The sequence below is a fragment of the Sus scrofa genome, chromosome 8, assembly GCF_054392235.1.
Source record: "Sus scrofa isolate SSC_HxYL_T2T_F1_AM1 chromosome 8, Sscrofa_HxYL_maternal_Yorkshire_Landrace_v2.0, whole genome shotgun sequence".
In the NCBI taxonomy this organism is placed as follows: domain Eukaryota; kingdom Metazoa; phylum Chordata; class Mammalia; order Artiodactyla; family Suidae; genus Sus; species Sus scrofa.
Genome location: NC_139390.1, coordinates 3,838,338 through 3,853,702, shown reverse-complemented (window position 1 = coordinate 3,853,702; position 15,365 = coordinate 3,838,338). Strand labels below are relative to the sequence as shown.

Here is a 15,365-nt window from a genome sequence, read left to right as displayed (position 1 = left end):
TGTGCCAATTTCTGCTGTACAGCAAAGTGCCCCAGTCATGATAGATATACCTTCTCTTTCCCATACTCTCTTCTGTCATGTTCTGTCTCAAGAGACTGGGTGTTATTTCCTGCCATTCCCTCTGCTTCGGGTGATGCCCTTGACCTGTAGCTCCTCATCCAGTTAACACTGTTCTTTAAAGCCAAGTCTTCCTTGGAGCAGCCTCTCCTGCCCGTGCCCTGGCTCCGGTGCCTGTAGACCTCCCCCGCCCCGGGCACTGCACCTGTCTGCTCGAGCTTCTCCTGTCCTCTGTCTGAGGGTGGGCACGGTCTGCTTTGATGACGACCCCCAGCAGCCAGTCCCCAGTAGAGTCTGGCAGCTGCTGGCTTCTTCACACCCGGGGGACGGCCGGAGGTCTTTTCCTCTGGCGTGTTCGGAGCCAGCGAGTGGACAGCAGCCCCAGGGCCCTGTGCACAGGCTGGGGGCTCCTATTGTGCCCCAACCCTTCTCCCCAGCAAGAGCTGCGCTGGAGCTTGGGTGCGTTGCTTTTTCTTCTTGTCCCTTTGAACCTGAACTGTGTGTCAGGAAGTTGGGGCCTCACCTCTGGCACTTACCCAGTGTCACTGCTGAGAGTGTCCACTAGGAAAACAAGCTATGCCCAGACCCCGCTTTTCTAGCACTCTCTTTAATAGGCTGGACATGGTCAGGAAACAGCTACTCTCAAACGGGTCCAGTAACAAGAGTTCAGGTCCTCAGAACCCTTGGGCCGTCTCCCTGTGTGGCTGTAGAACCCCTTGGGTCCATCCTGCCCTGATGCCCGATGGGACCCGGGTGCCTGCGTTCAGACGAGAGCTGCCAGTGGACGACCCCCAGCCGGGTGCCTTTGTGACTGACCCCTCGATCCTCGCAGTGGCCCTTCGGGGGGAGGTTTCGAGATCCAGGTGTTGGGGAGGGAGGAGGTCCCCAGCGAGGGGAGGGGGAGTTACTCCGGCCCCACAGGGAGGTGGGATGGGGGCCGGCCCTGGTGTCTGCAGCGTCAGCGCTGTGCTGTGTCGGAGGCCTTGGCACCTTTGTGTTTGTCCCAGTTCGTCGGCAGCGCGTGTGCCTTGTGACCCGCGAGTCGTCAGCGCCGTTGTGGAGCACAGAGAGATCCGAGTTCGCAGGGCCACCTGCCTGTCGAGTCGGCAGCTCCTAACCCGATCGCCTCCTGTGTGCGGTGGCGCAGTGGGTGGCGCCTCTGCTCTCGGGCTCACTCACGAGGCCCCTCGGGGTCTGCCCTCCACCGGCGGGTCTGCCCTCCACCGGCGGGTCTGCCACAGCACCGCAGCACCCCCACGTTGGCCCGGCTGTTTGTGGATGTCTTGTCGCTATGCTTTCTGCTCAGAAAGTCCTGCCCATGCCTCATCCGCCTCAGCTGCTGCTGGTCACTCAGATTTTGGCTCCGGGCTGGTGCTCTGGGCCCACTGGTTTGTGGCACCACCTCTGCGGGCCCAGTGCCTGTGGCGTACCTGGGTCGAAGTAGTTGCCAGGAGCTGTGACACAACCGTGTGTCCCCCGCTTGTGTGATTTGGGGTTAAGCGCGTGGGTGGAGAAGTCTTCCTCCACTGAGAACAAGCTCCTTACCTCGTGCTTCCGTTTTTGTCCAGGTGGTGCTCTAGAAAAGTTCGAGATTTGTGGTGGCAGGGCATCCCTCCCAGCGTGAGAGGCAAAGTCTGGAGCTTAGCCATCGGCAACGAGCTGAACATCACCCACGGTGAGTGGCTCACGTGGTCCCAGGCGCAGGGGTCCCCCAGGGTCCTGTGGCTTCAGACCCACTTGCCCCATTAGAAGCAAGGCAGCCGTTGCCCCGAAGCCGTGTCGGGAGGGGCCAGGTGAGTGTGCCCCCAGGAGGGAGGGGCCGGGGGCCTGAGTTCTCTCCTGAGCATCAGGGGTCTGGAGCTCAGAGCAGAGGCCGGCCTCCCTCGTGACAGCCGCCGTCTCTTCCCTGAGTACACGGGGTAGGATGTGTGTCTCCCAGTGTCAGGTGGCCGAGTCGTGTCCACTCTCTTCTCAGAGTCCTGGACGGGGAGATGGTGGCGGCGGGGGGTGCTTCTTCCTGTGGGGTTCGTGCCCTTGGGGTACGGTTGTTCTTCCACGGCCATGTCCCCTAGGAAGCTCATACATGAACACCTTAGAGGGGCCTGCGTACTGGACTGGGACTGGGTCCTTGAGGGTCTGGTGGCTCAAGTGCAGGGGGAGGTGGGCTCAAGCCCCCTTCAGGGGACGCACAGGCTCACTTGGTCGGGTGTCCTTTCCGCCTGCCACGTGCCCGGGGCTCACAGGCTGCGGTCCGGTGTGAGCTGTGGACTGACGAGTAGCGCTTCCCAGACGGCGATCGTTGCTTTCGCTGTCCCCTCCCTGCCCCCCCCGTCCAGGGACAGGAACGCCACCCTCGTCTTCTTTATGTTAGTGTCCAGCGTGTGGAGTTGGCAGGGGCAGTTTTTACCCTGTTGAAGGCCTGTGAGTTTAAAAGAGATTGATTTGTATTTGTGTAGCCGAGGTTCATATTTTATTGTAATTTTTATCTGAAATAGAATGCTGATCTTACTCTGCGATTGTAGCCTTGGCCAGCAGTGGTCTCCGTCTTAAGTAAGGACAGCTGGTTGGGTGGATAGCACCTGGTTTCTGTTTATTGTAATCGCCTCAAAGTTCCTTTTTTTTTTGTCTTTTTGCTATTTCTCTGGCCGCTCCCGCAGCATATGGAGGTTCCCAGGCTAGGGGTCGAATCGGAGCTGGAGCCACCGGCCTACGCCAGGGCCACAGCAACGCGGGATCCGAGCCGTGTCTGCAACCTATGCCACAGCTCACGGCAACGCCGGATCCTTAACCCACTGAACAAGGCCAGGGATGGAACCCGCATCCTCATGGATCCTAGTCGGATTCGTTAACCACTGCGCCACGACGGGAACTCCATAAAGTTCCTTTTTTTGATCAATCCTCACCTGCCAAAAACTTGGCCTCTTTACATGAGAAAATGTATAGCATTTAACTTGTGGAGATAGTTTTTAATAATCATCCTGGAAGTAGAGGTTTGGAGAAATGGCTGACCATTTATCTCTGTCCCTGTTCTTGAAAATTTCTAAACTCGATCGACAAGTCTAAGCCAGTTGGATATAATGTATTATTCTGTGTGCGCCTTTAACTTCTGCTTCTCACCACTGGCTGCCCTGATATTATTTAAATTAAAATGTTCCATAAACCGGAGTTCCCGTCGTGGTGCAGTGGTTAACGAATCCGACCAGGAACCATGAGGTTGCGGGTTCGGTCCCTGCCCTTGCTCAGTGGGTTAAGGATCCGGCGTTGCCTTGAGCTGTGGTGTAGGTTGCAGACGCGGCTCGGATCCTGCGTTGCTGTGGCTCTGGCGTAGGCCGGTGGCTCCAGCTCCGATTCGACCCCTAGCCTGGGAACCTCCATGTGCCGTGGGTGTGGCCCAAGAAATAGAAAAACAAAAAAAAAACAAAAAAAAAAAACTTTATAAAATGTTCCATAAACCGTATGATAGTATATCGCGCTAAATGGCTAATTAGTCAGTTACCTGTCTTGAGTCTATCTAAATCTTGATATTGGCTCATTTGATTTAAATTGTGCCTTTCTTGTCTAATTAGCTGCCTGATGTCAGTTGTCCCCCTAGAGCTGATGCTGAGGAAGCTGGGGCCTCACATGTCATGCTCTGCATTCTGTCCCTCGAGCCGTCCTGTCACTCTGTGCAAGGCAGGCCCTCAAGAGGCATGTGCCGCGTGAAGGATTGAGCGAGTGGGCGAATGAATGCCACTGTATCGGGCCTTGTTAGTCTCAGTTTTGCTGCCTGCTCAAGCCCATGTGAGAGCGCCCGTGGCCTTGAAGTTGAGCCTGGGCATCAGGCGAGGCTCTTCCCTTACATCATGGACAGCAGCCTCAGGGGCGGGTATTGGCCTTGTTTTCCTGCTGAGAAAGTCTGGCATCCTGAAAAGGTTAGGGACAGTGCTCCAGGCTCATGGCCGGTATGAGCTGGGGCCAGGGAAAGTTCTAGCCCCAGCTAAACCCTGAAGCCCATGCTGTGATTTGGGAAGCCTCAGAGTTTTGCTCTTCTCGTGCTTGTGCGATTAGAAACTCACCGAAAGTCAACCTAATAGGACTATAACTTCACTCTTCAAGTTCCTGTGTGGCTTAGCAGGTTACAGATCTGACGTTGTCACTGCACTAGCTTGGGTCATTGCTGTGGGGTGGGTTCGATCCCTGGCCGGGGAACTTGTATATGCCGCAGGCACAGCCTAGCCATCCCCCCACCCCAACCAAAACACAAACCAACAAAACTTCACCCTTGAGGAAGTCAGCCTTGCCCTTCGAAACTGGGTCTGGGGAGGTACATTCACTATTCTAACTCGCCCTCCCCTGACAAACACACCAGTAAGACCATGCAGGTATTTTAAAAACGGACACTAACCCTTCTGCGCTGAGGCTGCTGGCGTCTGTGCTTTAACTCCAGCTACCTCATCTGGGCACTGCCTCCCAGTGGTCAGGGGCCCCCCAGTTGATTTCGTCCACCTCCTGCTAAAATGGTCAAAGCTAAGCCCACTTCCTGGAAACTGAGCGTAGGCACTGGTTGTGTTGACCTCTGTCCCCGTGCTCTTTGCGCGGGACACAGACGTGAATGCGAGTCCCGCCCCAGGAACTCACCGTCCGGTAGAAGGGATCGCCTCGCGGACTCGTCAAAGCAAAATAACCTGATGGGCGGGCTGTGCCGTCGAGGTGAGGACCCAGCATAGTGGCCTTTTGTGTATTTCTCCGTACGTGGTGAAGTGTTCAGACATCGGGGGTACCTTCAGGCCAGGCTGGGGCGTTAGGTAGCTGTCGTAAGCGTGTAGGCTGCGGCTGAACTTTAAATGTTGGAAGGAGGCAGTGCTGTGTCCAGCGCTTTTGAGAAGATACGTGTGCACGTGATACTTACCAGAGGCTTTTCTTCCAGAGCTTTTTGACATCTGTCTTGCCCGAGCCAAGGAGAGGTGGCGGTCCTTCAGCACAGGAGGCTCCGAAGTGGAGAGTGAAGGTGTGTACGACGCCGACACCGGGGCTCCTTTGGACCGTTATGTGTGTGACTTTATTACCTAGCAAAGGAAGTTGGCTTAACCAAAATAGTGGTTGGTGCAAAGTCTTAAAATCTTCATGGGAAAAGAGGATTTTTTTGAGCAAACAAGCTAAAGAAAAAAACATTTTTATGGAGTTCCCATTGTGGCTCATCAGATTAAGAACCCGACTAGTGTCCATGAGGATGTGGGTTCAATCCCTGGCCCCTCTCCGTGGGTCAGGGATCCGGTGTTGTCGCAAGTGCAGTGTAGGTCACAGACGCAGCTCGGATCTGGCACTGCTGTGGCTGTGGTGTAGGTCGGCAGCTGCAGCCCTGATTCAACCCCTAGCCTGGGAACTTCCGTATGCCACAGGTGTGATTCTAAAAAGAAAGAAGAAAGCATTTTTTACAGGGGAGAGAACACACGAGTGGCCCAGAGTCGTTCGTGTCCTGACAGGCTGGAGGGCTGCTCATAACCCACACCGCTCCCGGGATTGACAGCAGCCTGGCCCCCAGCGTTGCTTGTGTGTGAGTTTGCAGAGAAGCATCACAGCCTCCCCCAAAGAGACACGAACACTGCGTGCTTCCTAGATGATGCCTTTAGAATTTTCCATGACACACAGGGATGATGCTGGTTACCCCTCTTGGTTAAGTGACATCTTTTTACTGATCTTTTTTTGTACTGCCTGTGTGGTATTGGATTTAAAAAATATATATAAAGCAGGTTATTCACAAGTGTTTGTTAGAAATAGTGCAGGTGAGTATTGTCTATGGAGCAACCCCCACAGAGTCTAAGTTTACACAGCGATGTTCTGGATCAGATAATGATTTCTTTCTTTCTTTTTTTGTATTTTCTGTGCCTGGAAATCATTTGTGTCTGTTCTCTTGTCTTTACTTCCACTGACAGTTGTTGATAAAAGGTAATATCAAATTTGGAATTCTTGTCGTGACCCAGCAGGTTAAGAACCCAACTGTTAGTCATGAGGACGCAGGTTCAATCCCTGGCCTTGCTCCGTGGTTTAAGGATCCGGCGTTGCCGTGAGCTGTGGTGTAGGTCGCAGACTCGGCTTGGGTCCTGTGTTGCCGTGGCTGTGGTGTAGGCCTGCAGCTGTAGCTCCGATTTGACCCCTAGCCTGGAAACTTCCATGTGCTGTGGGTGCAGCCCTAAAAAGGAAAAAAAAAAAATTTAAAAGGTAATATCAAATTAGATCTTGATTTCAGGCTCTAGAAAATACCTGACAATGCTCTAGCACTGGATGGTGTTGAGAGGATTTTGCTCTTCACGTAAGAAACTCTACAAAGGCGACTGTGTTGGTTCCAGTTGTAATGAGGCTCGTGTGCTTCTGGAGAACTTTCCTTGTTCTGTTCTTATGAAAGTTCAGAGACTTGCAGTCACTCCAGATGTTTCGTTCTTATGAAAGTTCAGAGACTTGCAGTCACTCCAGATGCTTGCCTCCGAGAGGTGTGATGACTCTTGGTCTTTTGACAGATGTTGGTTTTTCAGCAGCAGACAGAGAAGCCAGCCTGGAGCTTATTAAACTGGACATTTCCAGAACGTTTCCTAATCTCTGCATTTTCCAGCAGGTAGGTGGTGGTCGCTGGTTGCTTTACGTGCGCTTTGTCGAAAACTCATAGATGCCAAATTGCATGTCTTTGTAATCAAGTTTGAACAGTACTAGGGTTTTTTTCGCAGGAGGGCGAGTCTTATGTTAATACGTTTAGATTTTTAAAAATAAGGGTAATTGATCCTTTCCAGCATGTATTTAATAGTTCTGAAATACCCAGTCTGATTCTGTCCCGTCTAGTATGATACCACGCCTTGCTCACGCAGGCTAACCAGTGAGGAGAGTGGAACAGATGAGAACAGATCAGTTAGTGGCAAGTGGCTGTGTCCCCAGTACTCTCCGTAGCCCGGGAAGCAGCCGGGAGCAGTAGGGCCTGAGGGTCAGGCAGGCTGTCAGAGGGCAAGTGGCTCTGGGCTGTGGTCGGACCAGGTTTGAATGACAGTCTGAGCAGAGAATGGAAAGACATTCCGGGCAGAAGGACCGGAATGGAAGCACCAAACAGCTGATGGCTCAGGGCGCCCCCAGCTCCTTTTGGCAGAGGGAACCTTGCTAAGGAATGAACAGAGAGGCTGCAGCTCACTGCCATGGGCCCTGCTCACTACTGTTGGTTGGCTGCTCTCTTTGAGGGACGAACCAGCCGCAAGGCAGCCTTACTCCGGAGGAAAGAGTGTGAGCGCACAGCTTTGGGACGCACTTGGAGGGTAGCTGAGAAGGGCCATCAGAGAACCGAGTCGGGTCTGAGAGCTGCTCCCTTCTGTGGGCACCAAGGTGCAGCCTTTTCCAGACCCAGGTTCCAGCACATTTTCCATGGAGCATCTCTTGGAGATTCAGTGTCACTGGCTTTGAGAGTCACCGGTGATGACCTTGGTGCAGAAAGATGTGTTCAGGAGAGAGCTCTAGGGGTCTCTTGGATAAGGTTGGGGACAGGCGGCTTTTCTCTTTGTTCTCGGTTCCTTGAGTGTGTCTCTCTCAGTCCATGGGTCCCAAAGTTCTAAATTTCATGAATGGACAATATTTTTAAAAATGAAGAAGGAATATGGGGGAACCGTGGAATGTCCCAAACAAGTTAAGGGCATTTAAAATAAGGAACTGCCGTCTGTGGGCACTATTTTCCCCAAAGAAAGGATGTAATCGGAGGGATAGTGGAAAACCTTTTCAGTTAAGCACTTTTAGCTTTAAGAAAAGGTCAGTGTAGTGCTTCTGCTCTTCTCTTATTTGTCCTTAGACCGGATTTCACTTGGTGACAGTTGACAGCCGTCCTTAAGCGGACATCTGATGCCGCCCAGGGTCCCTCTCCATCCCCCTCTCTCTCACCCTCTTCGCCCTGGAGGTCGTCTTTTTACCTTTCCATTTCTGTTTTCTTTTGTCCTCCGTGATTTGGAAGTGCCTCTTCTTTTTGAATGTCAGGTGGGATGGTTGGGCAGTGGCATTCTTGGGTAGCCACATGGCAGACACGCACAGAGAGCACAGCATGTGGGCCAAGGCCATCGTCTCACAGTGTCTTCAGACACCTTAACGTCCGTGCAAGGTGCCTGTGCGCCCAGCTAGGAAAAAGAAATTCCAGCACTAACATTTTGGAAGAAGTTACAGGAACGAATGCAAATCTTGGAGGGATGGGAGAGCTGGGAAAATGTTTGGAATAAAATGGAAGCTATTAGGACTTAAGAATTACAGTGTATTTGCTACACCTGCCGTCCTGAAAAACACAAGACGCCAAGACAGTGACAGGCAGGGGGAAGGAGGCAGAAAAGACCCTCAGCGAAGGAAACAGAAAGACAGCTCACAGAGTGGCAGAAACTCGTGTCAGACGAGCAGCTGACAAGGGCCTAATCTCTAAAATACACAAGCAGGTCCCACAACTCAACAGCAAAAACGCCAACAGCCCAATTCACACATGGCCAAAGGACCTGAACAGACATTTCTCCAAGGAAGACATACAGATGGCCCACAAGCACTTGAAACAATGCTCAACATCACTAATTGTGAGAGACGTGCAAATCAGAACTACCGTGAGATACCACCTCACACCAGTCAGAATGGCCATCATTCATAAGGCCCCTCCTGCACTGTTGGTGGGAATGTAAGCTGGTACAGCCACTATGGAGAACAGTATGGAGGGACCTTAAAAGTCTAGACACAGAACTACCATGTGACCCAGCAATCCCATTCTTGGGCATATATCCAGACAAAACTCTCCTTAAAAAAGACACACGCACCCACATGTTCATTACAGCACCATTCCCAATAGCCGAGACATGGAAGCAACCCAGATGTCCACTGACAGATGATTGGATCAGTCAGATGTGGTGTATATATACAATGGAATGCTACTCAGCCATCAAAAGAACAAAATAATGCCATTTGCAGCAACATGGATGGAACTAGAGACTCTCATCCCGAGTGAAGTAAGTCAGAAAGAGAAAGACAGATACCACATGATATCACTTACATCTGGAACATAACATATAGCACAAAGGAACCTTCCCACAGAAAAGAAACTCATGGACTTGGAGAATAGACTTGTGATTGCCAAGGGGGAGAGGGAGGGAGTGGGAGGGACGGGGAGCTTGGGGTGAACAGATGCAGAGTGTTGTATTCGGGGTGGATTAGCAGTGGGGTCCTGCTGTGTAGCACTGGGAACTCTGTCTAGTCACTTAGGGTGGAACACGTCTGTGTGTAAGTGGGTCACCATGCTGCACAGTAGGAAAAAAAATATATACAAATAAATGATTAAAAACAAAAAAAAAAGATCCTCAGAACAAGGGCGTGGCTGGGAGGTGGCGGCAGAGGGACGGTGGGCACGGCAGGGTGCCCCCCCCCCCCATCTCCTGCCGAGCCTTGAAGGGAAGTGCAGTTGTCCAGCAGGAGCCGAGTGAAGGATGCTCGTCCAGCGTGGTGGATGCTCTCACGGGACTCCCCGGCTGCCTTCAGAGCAGCTCTGTAGGCGCGGACGTCCTCGCCCCCTTGACGTGGTGGCTCATGGGTCCAGTCACATAGCACATGTTGAGCTGCTGGCATGATGCTTGGCAGCTAGTTCTCCGTGGGAGCAGCAGGCGCGCCTGTGGGGTCTGAGCGCTGACGCGGCTGACGCGCGCTGTCTCTGGCGTTGGTCCTTGCAGGGTGGTCCGTACCATGACACGTTGCACAGCATTCTGGGCGCTTACACTTGTTACCGGCCGGATGTGGGTTACGTAAGTGACCGTTTTCACTATTTCATTCTGTTCCCATCCAGAAAGAAAGTCCCAGTACCGCCCAGCACATCTTAGCTGCAGACGGCGGGTTGACCGCCCCCGTTTTTTGTTGAGTGTGAAAAGTCTCACGGTAAATGACTTTTGCCTCAGTTTCCTTGTAGAGAAATTGAGCTGACCCGGCTGCTGTGGCATTAATCGCACTTTAATGGTACTTGATCCTCATTTAGTGCATGTCATGTTTTTCAGCATTAAATCAAAAAAGCTTTTAGCAGTAACCGTTTATAAAACGGCGCCGCTGGTGTTACTGCGACCTGGCAGATGTGCTCCTGCATGGTTTTAGAGCAGTTCCGTTAGACGCGCGTCTCTCCCACGCAGTGGACTGTGCCTTCTAGAGCAGCCTTTCATGTGCAGAAGGCGGGGTCGTGGCGGTTTTCCGTGCATTGGGGGCGGGACTGGAGGAGCGCACCCGAGGCTGGGGGCTCTGAGTAAGGACAGGTCAGGATCGGGGGCTGTCAGTTCCGCCTTTGGCGGGGGGGCAGCGGGAGGGCGCAGCCTGGGCCCTGCCCGGGAGAGGCGTCAGTGCCTCTTTCAGTGAGATGGCAGAGCTGCTCTGACCGCGGTGGCCGTGTTCGTTTGACGCCTTTTTCTCTCCTCTCAGGTTCAGGGCATGTCCTTCATAGCGGCAGTGTTGATCCTGAACTTGGACACTGCAGATGCCTTCATTGCTTTCTCTAATCTTCTGAATAAACCCTGTCAAATGGCGTTTTTCCGAGTGGACCATGGCCTTGTAAGTATCCCCTGGGTACTGTGTCTTCACACGGCGGGGGTTGCCTATCCTCCTTTCTCTCATGGGAAAAAGACGGCATTTCCCCTCCACTGAGATATGTAGAGTGAGCGGCACTAGGTCACACGGAGGGTGATTGGCATTGCGTCGAACTTCAAAGACAGGTGGTTGACAGCCATTTGTGTGGATTTTTTTTTTTTTGTCTTTTGTCTTTTGTTGTTGTTGTTGTTGCTATTTCTTGCCGCTCCCGCGGCATATGGAGATTCCCAGGCTAGGGGTTGAATCAGAGCTGTAGCCACCGGCCTACGCCAGAGCCACAGCAACGCGGGATCCGAGCCACATCTGCAACCTACACCACAGCTCACAGCAACGCCGGATCGTTAACCCACTGAGCAAGGGCAGGGACCGAACCCGCAACCTCACGGTTCCTAGTCGGATTCGTTAACCACTGCGCCACGACGGGAACTCCGTGTGGATTTCTTAATGGTTTTTTTCAGAAGGTATCTCAAAGTATATTCCTCAGGTGAGGGAGGAGGGGTGGTTCTTGCACAGAGGGGCGCACTTTGTGGCAAAGCAGAAGCTCAGGACCAGAACCACGCTGAGTCTGTCCACCAGACTGGCTCAGGCCACGTGGGGCTCTGCTTCACACGGGCTTGTACCCGGGAGGCGAGACGCGTTTGAGGGCAGCCCCTGCCCTGACAGGGGCAGCAGTGGTGTGTTCAGGAGGCTGCTGTAGACACTGCGTGTTCGGAAGGAGGTGACAGTCCTTGCCCTGGGGGGGTCCCTCCTGCTCCCGGAGATGCATCCCCTGCCAGACGCAGATGAGGGAGCGAGGCTCGGGGATGATGTGGCCTGTTCGAGGCCCGTAGCTGGTCAGTGAAGAGCTGGCATTGAAACCCGTGTGCTTCCCGTAGCCCAGAAGAGAGTCACAGTTCAGCGCATCCACCCGCTTTTTCACCAGCGTTGTCTTGGTCTGCTCATCCCTTGTGAACAGCTTGCTGATAATTTGTCACCAGGCCTTTCGGACCAACACAGTCTAATCGTTCAGATCAGCCAGGGAATTTTTCCTCCTTAATATCTTAAGGACTCCGGAGTGTTTCTTGCTCTGTCATTACATACGTTTTCGTAAGTGTTTTAAGACGGCTGCTAAACGGTGGCTGTGAAGCGACGTGTAAGTGGGCATCGCTCCTCTGAAGACAGTTCGCTCTTAGGTGTCAGTAGCAGCAGACAGTGGCGGTAGTTCTTCTTGTAAGAATTGGTGCTGACAGCTGGTCATTTCAGCAGCAAGGTATGGTTTGCTGTGGTTGTTACAAGCTCAAAGCTGTAGCCTCAGCCTTGTCACTAACTTGCTGCATAACCCTGTATACTTTTTTTTAGTAGATTCGAGCCTTAGTCTCCTAATCTTATGAATTAGAAATTGTTGACTTAGTCGTCTCCCAGGTTTTATAGGTATACCTTTAAATTGTTAACTGTTTTCTTCTCCAGTCAGAAATAAACTATGGGAGTTCCCGTCATGGCACAGTGCTTAACGAATCCGACTAGGAATCATGAGGTTGTGGGTTCGATTCCTGGCCTTGCTCAGTGGGTTAATGATCCGGCGTTACTGTGAGCTGTGGTGTAGGTCGCAGATGTGGCTCGGATCCCACATTGCTGTGGCTCTGGTGTAGGCCGGCGGCTACAGCTCTGATTAGATGCCTAGCCTGGGAACCTCCATATGCTGCAGAAGCGGCCCTAGAAATGGCAAAAAAAAGACAAAAGAAGAAAAAAAAAAAAAAGAAACTATGTATAGCATGAAAACAAACAAAAAAATCAGTTCTGAGAAAGCCACACCTGTGGACAAAGCACCGTGCATAAAGAATTTATTACACAGTTGTTTATAATTATTTAATAAAAATTTAAAATTATTTTCCATTGTAAAAATGAAAACATTTGAAAGTAGGGATTTAGGGGAATGGGGAGTGGCTCATTAAAATCTGGAAATATGTCAAGTACCGTACTGATGTTTGCAAAGAATTGTATAGGAAAAGTGTTTAAGATAAAATGCTCATTTATTTTCAGAAGTATGTAAAACAGAACATATGCCATAGTAACCCCATATTTAACAATGGAAGGAAATAAACCCCCGCGTTGGTAGTGTTCATGGATGGTCTTTATTCATTTCTGTACTTTTTGTAAGCTTTCTACAGTAAGCATTGTACAGATACTGCTGTCATAGTCAGGAAAAACTTTTTATAGATAATAATGTGATCTACGTCGGAACACTTTCTAATTTGCAAGATAAGATCCCAGTTCCCTCTTTGGAAACACGTGATCAAAACTGTACGTAAAATGTTTAGTTAGTGTCATCAAGGGGAGACCACGGAGTCGTCAGGTTGAGCGGGTCCCGCCTTTACGACCGGCCTCCCGTGCAGCCGTGCTGTGACACCCGGGGCCGGAGCCGAGCTGAGGCTGCCCTGCGTGGAAGGCGTTGAGCAGCGCCGCTGGCCTCCACCCACCCGAAGCCAGCAGCACCTCCCTCCCTGGTTGCAAGAGCCAGGCGGGTCCTGAGGCGTGGCCGGAGGTCCCCTGGGCGGCCAGGTGGCCCCTGGCTGGGGCTGCTGGTGCCCAGCACATGCCTGCATCACGTGTGTGGACATCATCGGAGGGGCCGTCTGCCCGCGCGCCTCCAGCCTCCCGCGTGTGTCGCTCCCGGCCCCGCTCCTCGCAGTTGGTTTTCCCGCCGACCCTCCGAGAGGCAGAAAGGCCTGTGCTGGGGGAACGCAGGCCATGGCTGCTTCCCCCCTTCAGCGTTTCCTCCTCGCTGCGTTGAAGGGGCTGCACTTTTGAGCTGCCGTGGTGCGGCCCTCGCCTCGGGAGCTGTCGTACAGTCCCCCCAGACGTGCTGCGAGTCCGGAGGAGGTAGGCATGCCTTTCCAGACCATTTCGACAGTGAATTCAGCCCTGGCTCCTGGAGAAGGATGAGCCCGTCAGCCTCTGCCGAGGGCCAGGCACGGGTTCGGGTCCCCGCCTTGCCACACACGGGTAACGAGGCCTCATAGGGCAAGCTATGAAACTGCTCTGGGTTCCAGTTGTTTTATCTCCAAATGGAAGACATAACAAGTCGTGGTCAGTGGTGTTCCTATGAGGTGAGCCACTGGGCTTGTTTCGAAGTTGCCTGGGTGGCACCGACTTTGGGGCGAGGACGTGTGAGCAGTTACACACGAAGGCGGCTGTCGGGTCCTCAAGGTTTAAGTATATTGACTTCTTTCTAGATCGGAAACGTGCTGGTAACGAGTTTATTTATTTCCTATTATCTCCCTAGATGTTGACTTATTTTGCTGCATTTGAGGTATTCTTTGAAGAAAATTTGCCGAAATTATTTGCTCACTTCAAGAAAAACAACTTAACTCCGGACATCTACCTAATTGATTGGTAAGGCTGCATTTTTACGTGTCTTCTCCCCTCCATGCCCCCCTTCCATTCCTCGTGCCAGCAGCTTTCGGGGCTCGGCCCACCCCCCATGTTCTGCTTTCCCTGGCTGCCGGGAGCGTGAGGCGCCCTGCGTCCCCAGCCCCATGCTCTGGTCACCTGCTCAGCTCTGTTGCTCTCTGACTGCCTGTGACACTGACAGGCCCCACACCTCCCTCTGGAGGAGAATGCTGTTCTGGGCTGTGTTTTCAGGGTGCCGTCGATCCGCTGCTTCCGTGTGGAAGCCCCAGCACCAGCCCCAGGCCTGTGCGGGCTCCCCACTTGGATGCAGAGCCAGACACGATGCCTGCCCGTCTGGGACTCCTGCCCAGAGGGGGAGACTGGCCGTGGACAGCTGAGCTGTACAGCATGTGACTTAGGCTGTCTCTGGAGGGAGGGGAGGACAGCGGCCTGGAGCCAGGCTTGGGGTCAGAGTACACAGAGGCGACACAGGAGTTGGAGCTAAGATGTGACACGAGCATGCGGTGTTTCGGAATCAGCAGGGCTGTAGGAGTTGGTGTGGTGATGTGGGGGCTAAAGTCAAGGGCAGGAATAGCTGGCGGGAGTTGAGGCCAATCTGGTGGGTCTCAGATGCCAGGCTGAGGAGCTTGGATGGGATTACAGGGCCAGAGGGCATGGTTGAAGGCTTCTGCTTGGGTGAGGCTGGGAGGCAGGGGAACCTGGAGGCAGAGGCAAAGTAGGGAAAAGAGACCAGGGGAGTGTCCTTTGTGGCTCAGCGGGTTAAGGACCCAGCGTTGTCTCTGTGAGGATGCGGGTTCGATCCCTGGCCTGTCTCCGTGGGTTAAGGCTCTGGCATTACCACACGTTGCTGTGCAGGTCACAGATGTGGCTTGGATCCCGAGTTGCTGTGGCTGCAGCATAGGCCGCAGCTGCAGTTCCAATTCAACTCCTGGCCCAGGACCTTCCACATGCCGCAGACACAGCCCTGAAAAGAAGGTGTGTGGGGAGGGGAGGAGACCTGGGCTTGAGCTGAGGCTGCTAGAGAGTAGGAGGGCGGACACGCTGTCGAGAGGAAAGCTGTGGCCCCAGGGAAGGTCCTGCAGCCGTGGCAGGAGGGCTGGTGCACCGGCTGGGGTCGGAACACAGGGGCGGATTGGGCAGGACTGGGGTGGATTTGGTCTTGGACCCAGGGGTCTGGCGGTACCTCTCGGGCATCGCAGTAGACCAGGCCAGTCTGCACAGAGGAGGGTGTGGTCGCCTTTGGAGAGGCTGGCACGTCACCCTGAGGGCACAGGTGAGAAGGCCGGGGGTAGTTAGGGGAGCAAAGGAGCATCCTCTCCAGCCGTGGGGAGGGC

The 15,365-nt window shown here is 53.1% G+C and overlaps 1 protein-coding gene across 48 annotated transcripts in view; it reads left to right on the top strand.

Annotated features, from left to right (window-relative positions):
* TBC1D14 (TBC1 domain family member 14) overlaps positions 1–15,365 on the top strand; it is a 96,363-nt gene that overhangs the window by 67,363 nt on the left and 13,635 nt on the right. For 12 of the 48 annotated variants that reach the window (XM_084971519.1, XM_084971522.1, XM_084971531.1 and 9 more), the window contains 6 exons: positions 1,626–1,732; positions 4,964–5,044; positions 6,552–6,646; positions 9,747–9,818; positions 10,477–10,605; positions 13,904–14,013. In XM_084971519.1, coding sequence (XP_084827645.1) covers positions 1,626–1,732; positions 4,964–5,044; positions 6,552–6,646; positions 9,747–9,818; positions 10,477–10,605; positions 13,904–14,013 — 594 coding nt within the window. Of the gene's footprint in view, positions 1–1,625; positions 2,702–3,417; positions 5,045–6,551; positions 6,647–7,852; positions 8,980–9,746; positions 9,819–9,859; positions 9,949–10,476; positions 10,880–12,283; positions 14,014–15,365 lie in introns of those variants that run through there. The other 36 variants (XM_084971536.1, XM_084971504.1, XM_084971526.1 and 33 more) reach the window with 15 other exon arrangements.